The sequence below is a fragment of the Erinaceus europaeus genome, chromosome 2 (genome assembly GCF_950295315.1).
Source record: "Erinaceus europaeus chromosome 2, mEriEur2.1, whole genome shotgun sequence".
Lineage (NCBI taxonomy): Eukaryota > Metazoa > Chordata > Mammalia > Eulipotyphla > Erinaceidae > Erinaceus > Erinaceus europaeus.
In genome coordinates this window covers 59,439,429-59,460,470 of record NC_080163.1, presented here as the reverse complement: position 1 = coordinate 59,460,470, position 21,042 = coordinate 59,439,429, and the positions used below count along the sequence as shown (strand labels likewise).

At 36.7% G+C, this 21,042-nt stretch overlaps 1 protein-coding gene across 11 annotated transcripts in view; it reads left to right on the top strand.

Moving 5' to 3' along the window:
* Nucleotides 1-21,042, top strand: part of PSD3 (pleckstrin and Sec7 domain containing 3) — a 551,235-nt gene that overhangs the window by 465,581 nt on the left and 64,612 nt on the right. For all 11 annotated transcript variants that reach the window (XM_060181459.1, XM_060181466.1, XM_060181484.1 and 8 more), the window contains one exon: nucleotides 2,162-2,355. In XM_060181459.1, the coding sequence (XP_060037442.1) occupies nucleotides 2,162-2,355 (194 nt within the window). The remainder of the gene's footprint in view (nucleotides 1-2,161; nucleotides 2,356-21,042) is intronic.

The following is a 21,042-nucleotide window of genomic DNA, read 5'->3' as shown; positions in this document are numbered from 1 at the left end:
ACTGATGGAATAGTTCACTTGGGTAGTGTATTGCTTTGACATGTGCATGACCTAGGTTCAAGGCCAGCCCCCACAGCACTGAGGCAAACTTTAGTTTCTCCCCTTCCTTGTCTCCCTCCTTGCTTGTCTCTATTAAAAAATAATAATGAAAAAAAAAGAAATTAAAATGAAAAGACAATATACAAAATTTTAAGGTATATATAAAAAACTTCTAGGAGGAAACTTTATAGCAACAAATGCCTATATTAAAAAAATATCCCCACCACTGTAATTTTGTCCTCAAGAACAAGTTACACTTGAAGTTAAAAGGAAGATAACAACAAAGGTCACAATGGAAATAACTGAATTGACAAGATAGAAAATTTCAATGGAACCATGCACTACATTTTGAAACGATAAGCCAAATAGATAAATCGCCAGGTAAACTTAGACTTAACATAAAAAAAAATGAGAACTCAAAATGAGAAATAGAGACATTATAGACAATATCAAGAAATGACAGATATGTAAGAGTCCAATAAACTAAACAAGAAGAAAATGATAAATCTTGGAAAGATATGTGCTACCAAACAAACAGAAAAATTAAACAGTCTAATAGTAAGTTTTGAATTAGTGGTCAATCTGAAAACCTCCCAACACATAAAAATCCCAGAGCCAAGTGATTTCACCAGATAATTTTACCACAGATTTAAAGAAAATGGTTAAACACCTATCCTCAAACTCTTTTCTTTTAAAAAATTTTTTTATTATCTATATTTATTTATTGGATAGAGAGAGCCAGAAATTGAGAGGGAAGGGGGGGGAGGAGAAAGAGAGTGAAAAAGAGAGAGAGAGGCAGACAGACCTGCAACACTGCTTCACCACTCACAAAGCTTTCTTCCTGCAGTTGGGGACCAGGGGCTTGAACCTGGGTCCTTGTACACTGTGACATGTGTGCTCAACCAGTTTTGCCACCACCTGGCCACTCAAACTCTTTGGCATAGGACATACTCCCAATCTATGTTACTATATCATATCCACCACCACAGTGCACTATCCCTCCACCGAAGTCCATTGAAACCCCTCTGCCTTTGCAACCAAGTCTCACCACCACATCATAAAATCCTTTGTATCCTCAGTTCTGTAGTTCAAGTTCAGAAAAACCCACTGCTGAAGGACTTCACTTACTTCCCTGTTTTTATTTACTCCATATGAGAGGAAACATACAAGACTGTCCTTTATAAATGACACCTTTAGTATTTTTGTAGGTCAGTTTAGTGCCAATGACTTCCTTTAAATGATAATTTATCAGAAAATCTCTACCTCACTCCTTAAACTTGATTGAGAGCCTAACTAAATAAAGGATTCTTGAGTGTACGTATTTTCCATTCAAAACTTTGTATATATTCTACCGGTCATTTCTAGCGTTAAGAATCTCTGTTGAGAAATCAGCTGATACTTTGGGGTATTTCCTTTATGGTGAATACTTTTGCATTTCTCTAACTTCTTTAAAATTCTCTGTCTTTGTACTTTACCATATTAATAAGAATGTTTCATACTATACTTAGGTTATGTTTCTGTTATTGCTGTTACTTTTAAGCTCTTAGGGCTTCCTGGATGTGATGGTCTAACTCTCTCATTTTGGGGAAATTCTTGGCTACTATTTCTTCAAATAAGACCCAAATCACATTTTTGCATATTTGTAATGTTAAAGGTCTAGGAGCAGTATCCAGCAGGCTGTGAACACACAAGGGAGAGACTAACAGAATGTTACTCCCCCCCCCAAGATCTTTTACTTTAGAAGTGAAATTCCAGTATGGTTGGACTCAAAATTGTCTGACAAGAATTCTCACTTACTGGAAAGAAGACGCACAGTCATAAAGACATTGTAATGAGTGGAAATAGCAAAACTTTTCAAACTTTTGCAGTTATAGCCTCATTATTCCTTCCATTAAAAACAAGATGTATGGCCATAGATATTTCTTCAAATTCTAAGCCTTTTTTTTTGTAAGGTGCTAATGGAAGTTTTACAAAATTGTCATGATCATTAATATTTGGTGTAGAGAAGACATTTTAGTAAGTTATATTAGTTATAAAACCAATAGGCAATTGGAAAACTTAGTAAGTTGTTAGTAGTGAGATAAGTTTGTTCATTGTGATACTATATATTTTTTTCCTTTAGAGATGATGAAGAGAAAAAGAAATCTCCATCAGAGGGTACTGATGAGAAGGCTAATGGAACCCACCCAAAGACCCTCAGTCGTATTGGGAGTACTACCAACCCATTCTTGGACATTCCTCATGACCCAAATGCTGCTGTGTACAAGAGTGGATTCTTGGCTCGAAAAATCCACGCAGATATGGATGGAAAGAAGAGTAAGTATCGTTTATTGTGGATTTCTACTTCATTTATTTCACCTTTTGCCTCAAAATAATGACTTTATCTGAGGTAAAGTCAAGGGTAAAGGAAAAGTTATGTTTATCTAAAGTGTTACTGACATTTGATTAAACCTCTAATACAATAACAGAAATACATTGTAGCATCTGATCTTACAAGTACAGTTATACAGCACTTCAGTAGTGGAATTATTTTAGGACCTATGATATAGCTCACCTGGGAGCTCACCTATGATATATCTGTTTGCCAATATGACAAGGTTCAAGCTCCTAGTATACTACATGAGAGTGTTGTGGCATTGGGAATAGTTTCAATGCTGTGGTGTGTCTCCCTTTCTCTGCGTTCCTCTTTCTCTCTGGAAAAGTCAGCTTGGAGCAGTGAAACCCCAGTGACAACAACAACAAAGTGAAAAAATTTTTAACATTATATATTTTCAAACATTGTTCATTCTTGCCTGCAACAAATAAATTTGATTGCCTACTATGTGGTAGAATCAAAAATAATGCTGCAAATAGAAAGGGCAAGATGTTTGTCTTCATGAAGTTTACATTTCTGATAGTTGAGGAAAGGGTTGAATTTACAGTAGTGATTTTTGTTTATTTATTTATTTTTTTACTAGAGCACTGCTCAACTCTGGCTTCTTAGGTGCTAGGAACTGAATCTGGGAACTTTAGAGCCTCAGGCATGGAAGTCTTTTTGCATATCTATTATGTTATCTTCCCACACTAACTAAATTTATAGTATATATCAATAGTGTAAATTTCCATATACAGTGAAGGAAGGAAAGAAAAATTAAGATCCAAGAAATAGCAGTACTGGTCTATGTGTAAGGTGGATAAGTGAGGTATAGGCAACATGCTATAAATGGTGTTGTGAAATTGAAAGAATCCCCTCTGGTGGTTCTCTGAAGTATGAGTCATTATAATCTACTGACAGTGTTTGAAGTGTGAGAGGACTGGAGCTTGTTTCTATATTTAGAATAACCTTTGGTGAGAGTGAGACAGCAATTTGTAACAGTTTAGCAAACTGAGAAGCTGATATGTATACTCAAATTTAGTGAACTTTTAACCTTTGGTGTCTCCACAGGCCTCCTCCTGTCATGACCCCACATGATATTACCACTGTCCTTCTGTGTCTGAGGTTTTTTTGTCTGTATATGTTAACATATTCCACAAGATTACAATCAAGAGAAGGATTGTCACAGAATGGCTTTAACTTTGATTTTTGATACTGAAGAAGGTTCCTAACATTTTGGAGTTGCCTAGGAGTACCCCGTGCCGTTTTCTTGCACTAGACTACTAGACTACATTTTGTCTTGTGTCAAAGCATACTTGATAAGTGATGGTTAGGTCTAACTAACTTAGGAACAAAAGGCAGGGACACATGTGAAGATGAAAGATTCTTATCAAGCACTTTCTTCCACTACTATCTGTCTACATTATTTTGCATGCCAACTTTATTCTTTAAAACAGAACTTTTGGAGTTGGGCGGTAGTGCAACGGGTTAAGCGCACATGTCGCAAAGCGCGAGGACCAGCCTAAGGATCTCGGTTCAAGTCCCCTGACTCCCACCTGCAGGGGTGTTGCTTCACAGGCGGTGAAGCAGGTCTGCAGGTGTCTATCTTTCTCTCCCCCTCTCTGTCTTCCCCATCTCTCTCCATTCCTCTCTGTCCTAACAACAACGACATCAATAACAACAATAATAATAACTACAACAATAAAAAAACCGGGCAACAAAAGGAAAAATAAATAAATAAAATATATAAAACAGAACTTTTTATCACTTTATTGAGAAAATGTTGATGTACATAATTGTTGTCACGGGATTACACTTAGATATCTCTCTGAGACGCTTCACCTTTCACCATAAAATAAAGTAGGCCTTTTGGCATGATTTGAATACATGATGATTTGCAGAACTTTTGAACCTGTGTTCATTATTTATCATCACAAAAGTAATTCTTTTTCCTTGACTTCAAGTGTGATATAAAATGGGGGAGGATTCTTAGTTGTGTGACTGGGGGAATAAAATACTGTGGTTAACAGCATTCATTTGATTGCTTTGGCAAGAGGAAAGACCCCCCTCAATAAGATATGACATATTTCTCAGATAAAGGAGAATAGTCCCATGTTGTACTTAACACCTAAGTTCTGTGCACATCCCCACCATGATAACCACTATACTTCTCACAAAGTCTTAAAGACCGTTTTTTTGTTTGGATTTTTTTTTTTTTGCAAGTTTATGTGTTAAAATTCTCTATATTCCACATCTGAGCAAAACCATCCAGTAATTGTTGTCACCTTCTTACTTCAAAAATAGCTACTTTTTAAAAGGCAATATGAGGAAAGATGAAAGACTCATGACTTCTGTGTGTGTTACTATTGAATAAGTGTAGCAGGACTGACTCACCTGAGCATATTTTTATTAGTTCACATCCCAAGTTTGATAAACCCCTGACCCAGTGTCAGAATATATGAATTTACACACAGAGGTACCTTATTAGAATACACTACTAGACCCAGTTATTTTTACTGGGGAAAAGCTACTTGTTGTGCTTCCTGGTCCAGCTTTGAGGATTACTGGAAAGAATTCTACTGCTGGAAGCTCTGTTCTCATAGTGGTTCATTGCATCCAGTACAATGACAAAACCTATGTTTGGGTTAGGAGTTAAGCCATCTCAGAGCCATACCAGCCTAGAGAATTTCCTGCTGATGAAACTACATTAAAGCCTTTAGTTAACTACCTCCAGAACTTTATATTTGGTTACGGAAGTTTTAAAAACTGTCACTGGGCTTTATTTATTTATTTATTTATTTATTTTTTATAGCAATTTAGAAAGTTCTGCCTATTACTGCCTCTGGTTACTATTCCTGTCACTGCCACAGAACAGAAAAAAAAAAAACATCAATGGCTTGGATAAGATGGAGCTAGTGTGCCTTGGTCTTCGTAGTTTTTGTTCTTGTTAGTGACCATCTTCGCTGGGAGGTTTTTCACCTCTGTGTTTTGTGAGAGGTCTCCAAGTTTCAGCCTTCAATCATTCAGGCTCTTTCTGAATGTTCCAAATCCTTTTTCTTATGGTCTTTCAAATTGTTTCAGTGTGTTTATAGTCAGCATTTCCAGGATAGGAAAATACATTATTTTTTGTTTGTTTTACTTTTTAAAATTAAATTTATTTATAAAATAAAAAATACTGACAAAGTCATAGGATAAGAGGGGTAAAATCCCACACATTTCCCACCACCAGAGTTCCATATCCCATCCCCTCCACTGGAAGCTTTCTTATTCTTTATCTCTCTGGGAGTATGGACCCAGGATCAATCATTATGAGATGCAGAAGGTGGAAGGTCTGGCTTCTGTAATTGCTTCTCCGCTGAACATGGGCATTGGCATGTTGATCCATACTCCCAGCCTGTTTCTATCTTTCCATAGTGGGGCAGGGCTCCAGAGAGATGGGTTCCAGGGTACACTGGTGAGGTCCTCTGCCCAAGGGAGTCAGGTTGGCATCATGGTAGCATCTGCAACTTTGTGTCGGAAAAAGCATTAAGATATAAAACAGAACAAAATGTTTAATAATCATGAACCTAAAGGCAGGAATATAGCAGATGAGATGTGGGGTTTCCATTTTGTAAAAAGCTAGTAGGTCTATTTTAGTCATATTCCAAGAGGCCTATGACTTTACTAATTTTTGCCTGAGCCTGACAACTAACATGCAGGTGGACCAAATGCAAATGTATTATTTGATGTGATGGTGTCAAGGTTGGAATAGGACTAGAAAGCTGGGTCAGGGAAGAGAATAGCTGCCAAATATAGGAAAAGTACATAAATATCATTAACTGTAAACCCCATCAACTTGATCTGGGGCCTATATTCAGTGAAGAGACTGTGTAACCTCTGCATGCCTGTAGGCTGAGCTTGCAGCTGGCTAACTCAGTCAGAAAGTACACTGTTTTTAATGATAACCTATAAACACTAAAAATTGTTCATTTAAAAAGTAAATCTATGAGATCTTTATTTCTTTTTACTTTTTTTAGCATACTGAATTCAGTAGTAGGTATAGTACATCAACTCAAGTAGTTTAGATGACAATGTTCGTGTAGCATTCAAAAATTATTATAATTAACCATATTAGCAGATTAATAATTGAAAAAACCCAATCATCAAGATAAATAATTTTATATAATCCATAGTTCATTTTTATTTTCTGATCATCTTCTGTATCTGATAAAATTCCTTTTTAAACAATTTTTTTATTATCTTTATTTATTTATTGGATAGAGACAGTCAGAAATCAAGAGGGAGGATGTAGGGTGAGAGACAGACACCTGCAGCACTGCTTCACCACTTGTGAAGCTTTTCCCCTGCAGGTGGGAACTGGGGGCTCGAACCAGGGTCCTTGCGCATTGTAACCTGTGCGCTCAACCAGGTGTGTGCCACCAACCAACTCCTCTGATAAAATTTCTTATTCCCAATTCTTAATATCTCATCTTACTGGTCTGCCTTCAGCAAGATTGCTCTTAGGTCAGTTGCTTGTACTTTGTATTTTTATTTAAATGCCAAGTAGTGTGAATTCTCTTTACTTTCGATTTAGTTGTATTCCTTTAAAGGATGATAAACTTTATTATATATACCTACTAACTTGTATGTTAATTGAATCTGTTAGAGACTCATCTATTCTTTTTGTTCTGGAAGATCATTATTCTGGGGTTTATTCAGCACCATTATTACTGTGTGATTACTCTTCTTTGGACTCTGTCCAGTACTCTGTTATTATCAAGACTTTTCATTGTTGCTGATAAGAAACAATGTTTAGCCCTGATAGAGCTCTTGAAATTGTACGTTTCACTACTTACTTTCTGATGACTGTTTAACTCCAGCTAAGCATAAATTTCACACATTATTGAGATTCCCTCTTTTATGTCTTGACTTAGAAATTTCCTGCAAGAAAGTCCTACACTTATTTCTTATTGTCAATGCTAATTATTGTCCTGTGTTTGAGAATTTGTGTACATATTGTCTATTTGCTAAATGTTCTGGTAAGAGAATTTTCTGTAGCAAATAATCTATTTTTTCTTTTATTTATAAAAAGGAAACACTGACAAAACCATAGGGTAAGAGGGGTACAACTCCACACAATTCCAGCCACTAGAACTCTGTATCCCATCCCCTTCCTTGATAGCTTTCCTGTTCTTTAACCCTCTGGGAGTATGGACCCAAGGCTATTGGGGGATGCAGAAGGTAGAAGGTCTGGCTTCTGTAATTGCTTCCCCACTGAACATGGGCATTGATCTGTTAATGCAAATCATCTTTTGTGGGCATTAGCAAAACTAGACTATTAATCTCTTCGGTTAAGAAATTATTTGCCTCTGATTTCTTGATCTAACTTTCCTGACCTCTGAAAGTGGTAAGGAATTCTAAAGAGGACAACGGTGGAACAGAAATATAATTAGATCCAACTTATTGTGGCATACTGGTAAAGAAACAATGAGTCATTATGCTTCATAGGCATTTACATTGGGGCTGCAGAGATAGCCCACCTGGTAGGTCACATGCCTTGCTATGCACGCGACCCCAGTTTGAGGTCCAATACCACAGTGGAAGTGCTGCAATAGAAGGTAAAGCTCCTGTGCTATTGTGTCTCTCTCCCTGTCTCCGGCTCTCTATCTGAAGGAATATGTCAACTCAGGATTGGTGGAACTGGAGTTGATGTATCAACATGGATAAATTTCAAGTATAATGTTGAGTAGGAAAAAAAATTTGCAGAAGAATACCACAAATGATAACAGAAAATCCTACAGTTTGACAAGGAGTATAGCATTTATAGCAGATTTGTAATTTGTCAAAGTAAAATAAACTAGAAATCCCTTACATAAGCTATTGGATGAGTTTCACGTATAAATATAATTAAAAAGCTATATCACAGTGAAAAGCATGAAGCTAGGATTTTTGAATCAACATGTATTAAATCTTAAATATAAAGTTGTGTGAAAAAAGAATGCAATTTGCAGAATGTCCATATATGATAACATCCTAAAGTGTGTATTGTTTTAGTGAGAATATATTCAGATACAAAAGTAATTTGGGTGTAATAGTAACCTCTTGAGGAAGACGGAATATGCAAATACTGAGAACTTCAGTTGTCATGATACTTTTCTTTAATTATGTGATGCTGCCTGTATGTTTATTTTATTTCACTATTTCACTGAACGATCTTTTGATGGCTTGGTGTTTCATAATTTGTTTTTTAACCTAGTAGAACACTGAGTGCATGTGAAATTCAGCAGTTGGGAATATTTTTCTTTAAATTTGTGCAAGAAAAAGAACATGTAGAAGATCTGGAAAAAACAAAAGTGGTAATTATCATCACCAGAGTATAATATTTTTAAAAGTCTCAGGACAATAAAAGAATTATAATTGTTTTTCACAGTAAGCTTGTGAAAGTTATAAACTGACATAGCAGATTGAAATATTGTCCACCTTGACCCTGTCAGAGTACAGATGAAAGAACTTGGGTATTAAAGCTAGAGGGTGAGTCATTATGCTGTTCTTACACCAGAGTGAAGAAGGAGAAAATAGTGTTGCTAAATTGCATTTAAAACTACTCTGGTAACCAATTGAGATGCAAATAAACAGCCCTGAAAATGTATGGGAAGAAGCTTGCTCAGTCTCCATCTCTCACAGCAGAAAGTCAATACAGAACTATATATTTGATCTTAACCTAAAGGTCAGTAAGTAATAATAATTTTGTAGTCTATGAAACCATACAGACAAAAGCACATTGTTGGAGAATATGATGGAAATTACTCAGCCCCTGGAGGGGTGTGGGGACTCAGAACTTTTATGGTAGGAATAGGGTGGAATTATATCCCCATTATCTTATAAGGGTTCTAGGTTGGAGGTGAGAGTGTTTTACAGACACCCATGATGTGGAGCTGGGAAATGGATCCTATATGTAGACAATTGTGCTGTAAAGCATTAACCTCCTAATAAAATGGAGTGGACAGGAGAGGTAAGGCAGTACCAAGTCATGGTTCCACTCCTGCTTGTCTTATGAATTCGGGGCCAAAATGAGGGCAACCCTGTTCTGCCCTCTTTGCAGATCAGATAGTTTCTAGGAGTCTTGATTAACTGTGAGGTAAAGATGCTTACCTATATCCTACTTTAGGAAGAACCTCTTATGAAGTCAATCTTTTCACCAAAGACATGATTAAAATGTAGCACATTGTTGCTCCTCTACAATGTCAAAGAGTAGTTTCTTTTGGAAACCAGGATAGGAGGAGTTGAAAAGTGAATCTAAGTAGCTAATTTGGGGATAGTTATTACTGAGGTGCAGATCATTATTATTTTTTTTACCTTTAAATTTTGTTTCTTTTTTATTGGGTGTTAGTGGTTTATGGCACAGTTTTTGACTGAGACACAGAGCCTCTCATCTCCCATTCGAGAGGTATCTGGGAGATACTTGCTCCCTCGCAATATTCAAACATCCCACTGGACTGGTGGGGTTGTGCTGCAAAATGCGCAAAGGACTCTGGGGAAGGAGGGAATTGGGCAGGATGAAGAGACAGTGGAGTCCTGGTGCTAATTAGTATTAAAGACATTAGAGACATATTGGGTTCTTCTTTGAATACTTTGGATATATAAGGTGTGGCCTGGGACATCTTGAGAAGGCTAAGAAACTTTACTTTCTTGAGAAAAGGGTTTATTACACACTTGCCTGTCACTGGAAGTTTTTACAATTTAGCCACACATGTCAAATCTGAGAGAGAAGATGGCATTCTGAGTCATACATACTGAAAATAGAGTTTATAATGCCAGTGCAGGCAGAAATCTTTGCTATTGTATAACATTGGGAACAGCGACACTATAATTAAGAGATAATAAAAGTAGAATGATTTTTCCCCCCCAGGAGACATTTGTCTCCTCCTGTTAGAAAAGATTCTTTAAGCAAAAGCAAAGCAAAGAAATTATTTTAAAACCAGGCTAAGGTTTCTCCCTCCTTTCCACCTTGCTGTTTGATAGTGGCAGGGTATACAATAAGGAAGATTTGGGCTGTTGGTGCTAGGTCAAGGAGCAGCACTTTGAGGGCAGCTCAGTTGTGAAGTAGTAGTCATTCCAGAGCCTAGTTTTGATGACGTTCTATCTATTTTCCATGGGAAAGGCCTCCTCATGTTTATACATTTAGCCAAAAAAAGAAGAAAGAAAAAAAAAACCTCATTATTTTTCATGTCTTTAAATCACATTTTGCATTTAAGAAGAAAATTGTGAGTCTGTGGTTTTTAATATAGTACATTAAATCTTTCAGAGATCTGATGAACATTTTAAACTAAATATACAATACTGGTTTCTTAAAATAGTGATGAAAAATTTATGTACAAAAATTTATCATAGTTGTCTGGGAGGTGGTGCAGGGGATAAAGGATTGGACTCTCAAGCATGAGGTCCTGGTTCTATCCCTAGCAGCACATGTATCAGAGTGATGTCTGGTCCTTTATTTCTCCTTCTATCCATCTCATTAATATTTAAATAAAAATATTTTTAAAACTTTATCATATGGACAAGAGAGCTAGCACAGTAGTTTATGCAATAAATTTTCACGCCTGAAACTCTGAGTCTCCAGGTTCAGTCCCCAGCACTCACATAAGTCAGAGTGAAACAGTGCTGTGATAAGTATATTTGTGTTTATATTTATATCACTGTATAATTCTGAATTAAAATTTTTGTTTGCTTGTTTTGTTTTAGGTAGAGGCAGAGAGAGAGAGACAAGAGACAGAGACTGAGGCTTCTTTCAGTGTGGTGGGCGCTGGGCTAGAACCTGTGTCATGCAATTGGTAAACCAGCACATTACCATAATGAGCTATATTTTTAGCTCCAAACTTAAGAATTTGAGTTTTAATTTAGGTGAAGGTCCCTGTGGTGAAATGTAAACATACACGCGTGCGTGCGCGCGCGTGCGCACACACACACACACACACACACACACACACACACACACACACACCTCTGAAGCTATGCTTCTAAAATCTTATATAAGATCATATCTTAATGTTATAAACTATTGTTAAATTTAAATTTATAATAAAAATTTATTTATTTATTTAAGAAAGGAGACATTAACAAAACTGTAGGATAGGAGGGGTACAACTCCACACAATTCTCACCACCCAGTCTCCATATCCCATCCCCTCCCCCGATAGAAAATGAATTTGAACTTTGAAAGTAAATCTTTTATTCATTTAAATAATCACTTTTGACTTATGGAGCAGAGCTATGGCAACCCAGTTGTGGTAATTTGGCTGTCTCTCAGAAAGCAAATTTGACAAGAAAATAAGTCAACAAATTTCATCAGAGAACAGTTGGGATTTCTGATGAAGAAAGGAGCATCACTATGTGAAGGTGATTGCACCAGCACAGCGGGAGTAGGAGGGAAGAGAGAGAAGGACTCTAGCAGTAACAGTGCAACACATTGCCTGTGGGCACCCTATTTACAATCACTTCAAATACACACAACTTATTTAAAGAGCCCCTATGACTTAAAAAGAGCTCTGGACTGTTGCTTAGAGCTATAGAAACTACAGACTCCAAGCAAATCCAAGGACTTACTCAGAGGAACCAGGGAACAGAATATGGCATCAGAAAAGCCTATGAAGCCTTAAGGCATCTCTAGTTCCACAAAAAAAAAAAAAAAAAAAAAAAAAGGTGATCAGGATTAGGTTTCCTTGAGGGCAAGAAAAGTGATTTTGACCTCACAGCAGAGTACATACTTTCAGAAAATCAGTCTGGGAAGAAAAGGCAGCCTGGGATATCCCCCAATCCCCCAGACTAGGTCTCTTTAAGGAACATTGGATGCCATGCTATTACTTCACTTCCAAGCTCCTTCCCTATCTCTGTAAGTCACATAAAATTTTTAAGCAAAACCCAGAACCACCTGTAGGCAACAACAGAAATCAAATCAGATGGGAAAATCAGAAATACATTGTTTCTGCAAAACCAAGGAGAAGCATAGAAATGTAATGATGTAAATTCAGGAAGCTATCAGAGAAAGAGTTAAAGTAGTACATTGTGAGGACATTGAAGAAATATGAAACTCTCGATTTAATATGGAGAAATGGATTAAGAAAGAAATCTGTGACTTTAAAGGCTTACTTGATAGGAAAATGGGAAGCTTGGAAATAGTGCTACAGGCTGTGAAGGACACTGAATGCATTTCAGTCTCAAATAATTAGTTAAGGAAGCAGACTTACCCATGTAGAAGATAGAACATCAGAAATAGATGATAAACTGGCCACAGTCTTTGACTTCAAAGTAGGAGAAAAAAAGATTTAGGGAAAATGAAGCAACTTGTTAAGAGATTGGAAAAAAAAAAAACTATGTGTCAAAATTATAGAGGTCTCAAAAGTAGAGAAAAAAGGGAATAGAAGCTATATTCAAAGAAATAATAGCAAGAAAATTTTCCAAATCTGGGATGTGATAAGAATATAGATATTCAGGAAGCAGAGAGAACTCCCAAATTTCTTTATTTTATTTTATTTTATTTATTCCCTTTTGTTGCCCTTATTGTTTTATTGTTGTAGTTATTATTGTTATTGTCATCATTGTTGGATAGGACAGAGAGAAATGGAGAGAGGAGGGGAAGACAGAGAGGAGGAGAGAAAGACAGACACCTGCAGACCTGCTTCACCGCCTGTGAAGTGACTCCCCTGCAGGTGGGGAGCCGGGGCTCGAACCCGGATCCTTATGCCGGTTCTTGTGCTTTGCGCCACCTGCGTTTAACCCGCTGCACTACAGCCCAACTCCCCAGAACTCCCAAATTTCTAAACCCAAATAGACCTACACCAGGATACATCACTGGGAAACTATCAAAAGTCAAGGACAAATAAATAATTTTATAAGCTTCCTGGGAAAAGAAAGTGGCTTATGAAGGCAGTATCATCAAGACTTGCATCAGATTTTTCTGCAGGAACCATAGAGGCCAAGAGAGAGTAGAGTGATATATTCAAGGTTTGAAAAGACAACAACTACCAGCTACACATACCTTACCCTGCAAGATTACCATTCAAATATGAAGAAGCAATCAAAACAGTACTGAACATACAAAAAGTAAGGGAGTTTGCCATTACCAGACCTGCCTGGCAAGGAGTGCCACAGAGAAACAAGGGACACTTGGGAGCCAGGGGGTAGCGCAGTGGGTTAAGCACATGTGGCACAAAGCGCAAGGACCAGCATAAGGATCTCAGTTTGTTCCCTGGCTCCCCACCTGCAGGGGATCGCTTCACAGGCGGTGAAGCAGGTCTGCAGGCGTCTATCTTTCTATCTCCCTCTCTGTCTTCCCCTCCTCTCTCCATTTCTCTCTGTCCTATTCAACAACGATGACATCAGTAACAACTACAACAAGGGCAACAAAAGGGAATAAAATTTTTTAAAAATTCAAATACAAAAATAAAAGAAACAAGGGACATTTAACTCTCAACAGGACGATACACAGTAAAACATTTTCAGAAACATAAGCCGTAAGAATATGAGACAATTTTGAAGAATGGTGAATAAAGAACAAATTAAGACTCTCTTAGATATATTTATATATATTTATATAGAAATTATATGTATGGTACTTTTATGTATAATGTATTTACATGCACACCGTCCTCTGTCTTGTTATATAATTCTTCTTTCTAGTACTTTTTAATCTTAAATCTTTTTAAAGTTTTTTATTTCATGATTTTATCTTGAAGTTCTTTATTTTCATCTTTGTGTTCAAGTACTCTTTCTATAGTTTATAACTCTTACCAAATGACCTGCATTTCTCTGAAAGGCAACTACTATATGACTTCACTCATATGTACAATATAAAGAGCTGAAACATATAAACTCACTTAAAGCAGAATGCCAAACTGTAGCTAAGACTTTGGGAAAGCTAAAGTGTTTATCCTTGGGAAGGTAGTGGTTATTTGAAGAGATTTATGCATGAGGCTCTGAAGTCCCAGTTCAGTTCTTCACACAGCCCTAAGCCAGAACTGAGTAGTGTTCTGGTGTAAAAAAAAGAAAGAAAGAAAGAAAGAAAGAAAGAAAGAAAGAAAGAAAGAAAGAAAGAAAGAAAGAAAGAAAGAAAGAAAAGAAAAAGAGAAAAAAAAAAAGACGAAGAGGAAGAACATGTCCTAAAAGCCACAGAAAACCCAAGCATCAAAAAACACAGATAACTACAATATCTTAAAGAAGAACTACTACCAATACTCCTCAAGCTCCTCAAACTATTGAAGACACAGGGATTCTCCCTAACACATTTTATGAAGTTCTTAAAATCATTGGATACAGAGATCATGGATAATTATCTTCCATTAGGGAGGGGAAAGGTAACACAAAGTCTAAGGTGAGAAGGGTTGAATGAGACTAGTGCTTTTTTAAGATGCTTATTAGGTCCTAGAAGACAGAGGAGGACCTAGTGGGTTTGAACTGTTATGTGTAAAACTGAGAAATGTTACATATGTACAAACTATTGTATTTTATTTTACTGTTGACTGTAAACCATTAATTCCCCAATAAAGAAAAAAAAAGATATAGCATAGTGTCTGGCACATGAAAATAAATTGTGTTTTGCAATAGAACAATATCCCCCTCATCTTGGAAATTTTCTTAATAATGAGAGTCACTAGTAACATGTGCTTTTCAGTTATTTTTAAATGGCATATGACATTTAAGAAGTGTATAAAAACAAGCATAATGTTCTAGTTGCATAGCAGATGACATGTGCCAAGATATTGATCATAGTGGTGATCTCTCATGGTAGTTCAGACTGATCGTTTTATTCATTTTTTTCTACATTCATTTCCTGCTATTTTCTCTTTTATTTGTTATTAAAAAGTATATAATGTATCAGGAAAATTTTATGTTACTTAATTAAGCATTTGTTATTTAAAGTATGAATTTGGTGCAATGAAATATTCTGAAGTCCTAAAGAAATGCAATAACGCACTAAAATGTTTGTAGAATAATGACATGAAGATATAAACATATTTGATAGTCTAATTACCAATAAAAAGTACAATCATGACTAATTAGGTGAGATGCTATTATGGTGCTATTCTTAGCATGAACAAACTGTTGGATAGGAAATGATTAGGCTAGTTAGCAACTGCTTTATGTTATTTTAGCTACACTTGGTAATTTATACAAAGGGCGCTCATTGCAGGTGCTCTGGGGAAAGCACTAGTAGTTATAATTTGTCAAAAGACTGCTTGTTGCTGTACAATAATGCATTTCTGGTTACCCTTTTACAGAAAAGTAGGAAGCACTTTAGAGCACTGGGAGCCTAAATCAATGAAAGAAGTTAAACAGAATTGGAAAAATCTGGGAGAGATTGGTATTACTTCAGGTGCATTCCAGGGCAGTGGACTGCTTTTTTTTTTTTTTTTTCTAATTTATTGACAAGATTGTAAAATGAGATATAATTCCCACTACCAGAGCTCCATACCCGATCCCCTCCACTGGGAAGTTTTCCTATTCTTTATCCTTCTGGGAGTATGGACCCAAATTCTTTATGAGGTGCAGAAGGTGGAAGGTCTGGCTTCTGTAATGGCTTCTCTGAACATGGATGTTGACATGTTGATCCATATCCCAGTCTGTTTCTGTCTTTCCCTAGTGGGATAAGACTCGGTGGAGGTGAGGTTCCAGGACACACTGGTGAGGTCATCTGCCTTGGGAAGTCAGGTGGCGTCATGGAAGTGTCTACAACTTGGTGGCTGAAAAGCAGTAAGATATTAAAGCAGAACAAACTTGAATAAGGTAAAAAATAGAGCAGATGGAGCCAATGGTCTTCATGTGAAAAGAAGCTAGGAAGACTATTTTAGATATATTCAAAGGACCCATGATTTTATTAATTTTTGTCTGAGCCTGACAGCCAACATGCAGGTGGGTTAAAAGTATAGTCTGTGAAGATGATGCCAGAGTGGAGAATAGGACTAAAAAGCTGGATCAAAGCAAAGAGCATATTTGGGAGCTATTCTTTGGCCTGATCTGGCAGTGGATGTTTTATGACATCTGTGCTCCATAGTAAGGTTTCAGAAGAAGGAACTGGAAGCTTCTCCTGGAATTGCAAAATATGAAGAGAAACAAACTACATTCATAGCCTCTGGAGAACAGTTTCTATCTAGCAGCTGCTCATTCTTGCCACCACAATTTTTTTTTTAACTGACTAACTTTTGCCTAGTGGCATTTTAGAGGTGCCAGTGGGCTTACAGCTGTTTTACAATTGCAATAGCTTATTTGATTTGCTATTTGTAGAAATGTGTGCTCAGCAGATCCTGGTCATATGATGCCTGGTGAGAAACCTGATTTGATATAATTTGATTAGCCTACTTGTCTGATTCAGCAGTTACCGGCAACTTCTCAGGTAGACTGTCAGCTTTTGCATCAAGAGGAAAATCCTTGTTCACTGCTGTTTGGACCTGCACTACAGACAGAAGCTATTTTTCAAATCAATTTCTATTGCCTTATAAAGAGAGGATGCACTTAAAAAATGTAGAAGTGGGACTAGAAAATTGGGAGCTGGATTTAAGGATAAGCAGAAAAGGGCTTCAAGTTGTTCTTTTTGTAGGATCTTGGCCTTATCAAATTCCCTCTCAGAACAAATCCTGGGGTCTGGTCTTTCTTCCCTATTCTTTATTATTTCAAAAGGGCAAGACTAGCAGGAAGGGAGCAGAGCTAGGGATGTGAGTCCCTGATGATGTCATCTTGTTTTTCAAATTCAGTTTTAGCATATGTATTCTGGGAAGAGCACGGACCCTTACGTTCTACCTAATAATCAGTCTGAGTTACCTCTTCCTCCTAGGACCAAACCAGGCAGTCCTGTCTGTTCAAAGACTTAGTTTTAGAAATAAAATGAAGTTATTGTAAAACCGATCACGGGCCTTGCTTCCCACTTTCACAGAAAGCCAAACCTTGACACACCAGCTTTGGCATGAGTGAAAATCTGCTTTATCGCATTTGAATGTGCAATGTAGGGTGAAGCAATCTTCTATCCTATATGGCATGTCAAAACTTTTGTACTACTGATAGTGGGAAGAGGACAGGAAAGCCTGGAGCTAGACTGGGGGAATTCAGAGAGGAGTCAAAGTCCCTCTAGTCTTCCCAACACCCACAACTATTTCATTTCTGAAACAGTGGGTGCTTGATTTAGTTATTGTTGTTGTTTTTGCTCATTTTTTTCTGAAAGATATTGTATTCCCATTTCCTCTAAAACTACTTCTGTATTTTCTTTTATAAAATAAAGTTGATTATATTAAGTGGTTGCCTATCTTAAGAGGAATTTTACAGCTTAACAGATTTTATAATGTGAAAATTGCCTTTAAATATTCCAGGATTAATAATGTAGAAATATAGTAGTAGTATTTTATTTTTACTACTCTACTGTAAACATGGGAATTATTCATAATGATCCGTTACTTAATATCATGCAACTCCTCCCAAATTATGCTCTGTTTTGTACAATTTGAACTGCACTATTTCAAGCAGGAAGTAATCTATAAAATGCTCTACTAATTGTTTTAAGATTTATTTATGTATTTATTAGAGAGATAGGGTGGGAGAGAGGGAAAATTACCAGAGCATCACTCTTGCACGTGCAATGCTGGGGATCAAATATTTTCAGGTGTCAAGATGATACATACTGGGAAAAGAATTATTCTAGACATATTGGGAGAGAACTTTCCTTCAGTGTTTTCAGATTTCTATCCCTTCCCTCAGTTTTCAGGTAACTATAGTAAAATAAAGCAACCTTGAATATGTCTTCTTTTATAAAACCCAATATAGCTGTGTTCAAATTGTACTAGTAGAGAAGAGCTTGTGCTGGATTCTTCTTTGTTTTTTAAGGTCTATAAACATTAGTTATTTTAGAATCCCTCATGGTATTGCATTACATTTTACATTCTTCATTAACATAAGGAAACTTAAGGTATTTTGCACCGAATTATCATAGCCCTCATAGTAAAATGGTCAACATTGTTAGACTTCAGGCCATGACTGAAGAATTCTTTCTCATTAACTGTGGTTATAACTTACTGACCTCTACCTTTGGGGAGGAAAAATGACATTATTTTTGTCATTTTACTGTGGAAGTGGAAAATATTTCTTCAATCCAACCTACAGGAAACGTGATTACCTATAGGAAACAAAAATTAGAATGTTGAATAAAGAATTTACATTTTGTATCTTTCTTTGCATATGAAATCTTATATTAAGCTTGAAGAAAATGAAAAATAGATGATCTGGGAGCCCAGAGGTAGGAGTGGTCAAAAACATGATGAGATTTTGAAGTAGGGAAAAAAAAAATTCTCTGCCCTTTGAATAAAATAGAAAATTGGAACAGTAAGATCTTAAACACAATCTGTTCCTAGTTCAGAAGAAGTTAAAGTTGGAGTGAATAACATGCAAATATAAACTTCATGTAGCTCATGCCTTTTGGTGGATTAAAATATAAATACCTCTATCTTCTGCATACATCACCATTACTCTTCACTGAATATTTCTTTGTTTAGGAATATTTTATTCTGTCTTTGTCTGACAGAAAAGTGCTGCCTTTGATTTCATTCCCATTTAGGCATGTAACTCTTCTCTTCTAAAGTGTTCAGTGGTAATAACTGAAACCAAAATATTGCTCATTAAACTTTATATTTCCAAAAAGATTTTCTCGCACATATACTAAAGATGGGATGAGAAAATTTAGTAAGAACTGCTTCACAATAGTGAGAACTTAATGAAAGTTCCAAAATCACTGATCTTTGGAATAACTGCCCATTTCTCTTTCACAGTTTCACAGATCTCTCCCTCTCCCTCTCCCTCTCCCTCTCCCTCTCCCTCTCCCTCTCCCTCTCCCTCTCCCTCTCCCTCTGTGTGTGTGTGTGTGTGTGTGTGTGTGTGTGTGTGTGTGTGTGTGTGTGTTTTAAAATAACAATTGTAGAGGACTGTTGACATTTTTTGGTTATTAAAACCCACAGTGAGCAGGAAATGGCCATGCAGTCCATTGTTGATAGTGTTTTTCCTAATTCACTTGTAATATCTGTTCACCATGGGTATCTAAAAGGAAAACACAAAGTTAAACATGGACTGGGTTTGGTGTATTGCATCAAAGCAAAAAATTCAGGAAGAAAGTCCAGGGAAGAAGGGACAGAGAAGAAAGAATAGAAGAAGGGAGAGAAGGAAGGAAGGGGGTGTGAGGAAAGCAGGGAAGGAGAAGGGGGTAAGAAGGAAGGGAAAGGAGGAGGGAGCAATGGGAAGAAAGGGAGGAAGGAATCAAAAGAAAGGAAGGAAGGGAGAGAAGAAGGGAGGGGTTTGGGGAGGAAGGGAGAAAAGGGATTTTGGCATCATGTTGTATGATGATGAAGGGACACCCCTAGCTTGGGGATGAGAAATTTTACCCATGTGTCAACAACTATACTATAAACCGTTAACCCACCACACTCCCATAATCTGATTAAAGAAAAAGAAGACAAACAGAAAGAGATCAATATATTAGTAATATGATTAACTAAAACTATGAGCATATCTTATTTTAGTATAACAAAACTATAATGTTTTATGTTCAGAGATCTCCATTGTTTATGGAAAATCAATAGATTTTTCTGTAATGACATATGTAGTCAAACATGATTTATACAAGGTTGGTTAATGAATAAGGAAATACAAAAAAAAAGTGATTACTTTAAATAATATAGCTATGTATGTTAAAATAATTAAACACCAAAAATACTTTTAGAAAATATTTATTTTTTTAGTAATAGAACCTAACATCAATCTGGTAGACGAGACTCCAGGGATCAAACTTGGAACCTCATACTTTAAGTCCAGCACTATCCACAGTGCCACCTCCTGAGTCACATCCTGGGTACTTCGTAAATCCTGACTGGGAAGAGTTTTTCCTGCTAGATTAGAACCTAGACTGTTTTAACTTTTAAATAATTTAAATACCACCCCCCTATCTCATAGTTAACCCAAGACATCCTGGCTTTGGCAGGTCTATTCCTGCCTACAAACCAGAGTAAAAGCAGCCAGTGCTGTGGGGAGAAATGTGTTGCAGGCTAATGGCAGCCGGGGTGGGGCGTGGTGGGGGGGTGTCCTCAGATTGCACATCTGTAAAGTGAAGCTTATCTTAGTGCTTCCCTCATAGCTTTGTGAGGTTTCATTAATACACAGCAAGCTTTGGAACAGTGCTTTAAACAGTATGTGTTCATTATGTGCTGTTATTTCTGCTACAATTATTATTGCTGTATTACTTCTTTGCAGAAATGTAGGACAAAATGCAATTGAGATGATGGACACAGTTCTATGATTATTTGCATATTCTATGGTTTTAGTTATTTGTATTTCAAGTGTGAGTGAAAATATGTGATAGTTGTCATGCACTCTACTTAACTTCCATAAGCATAATTACTTCCAGTCCATCCATTTTGTCCTGAATAACACATTGCCATCTTCTTAATGGTCAAGTCATATTCCATGAGATATATGCCATGCAACTTCTTTCTCCAGTCAGCTGTTGATGGGCATTTAGATTAATTATATAATTTGACTGTTACAAATCGTATTTCTGTGGACCTAGTAATGCATATATCCTTTCAAATTAATGTTTCATGTTCTTTGGATATATTCCATTTATTTATTTCCACTAGGGCTGCGCCAGT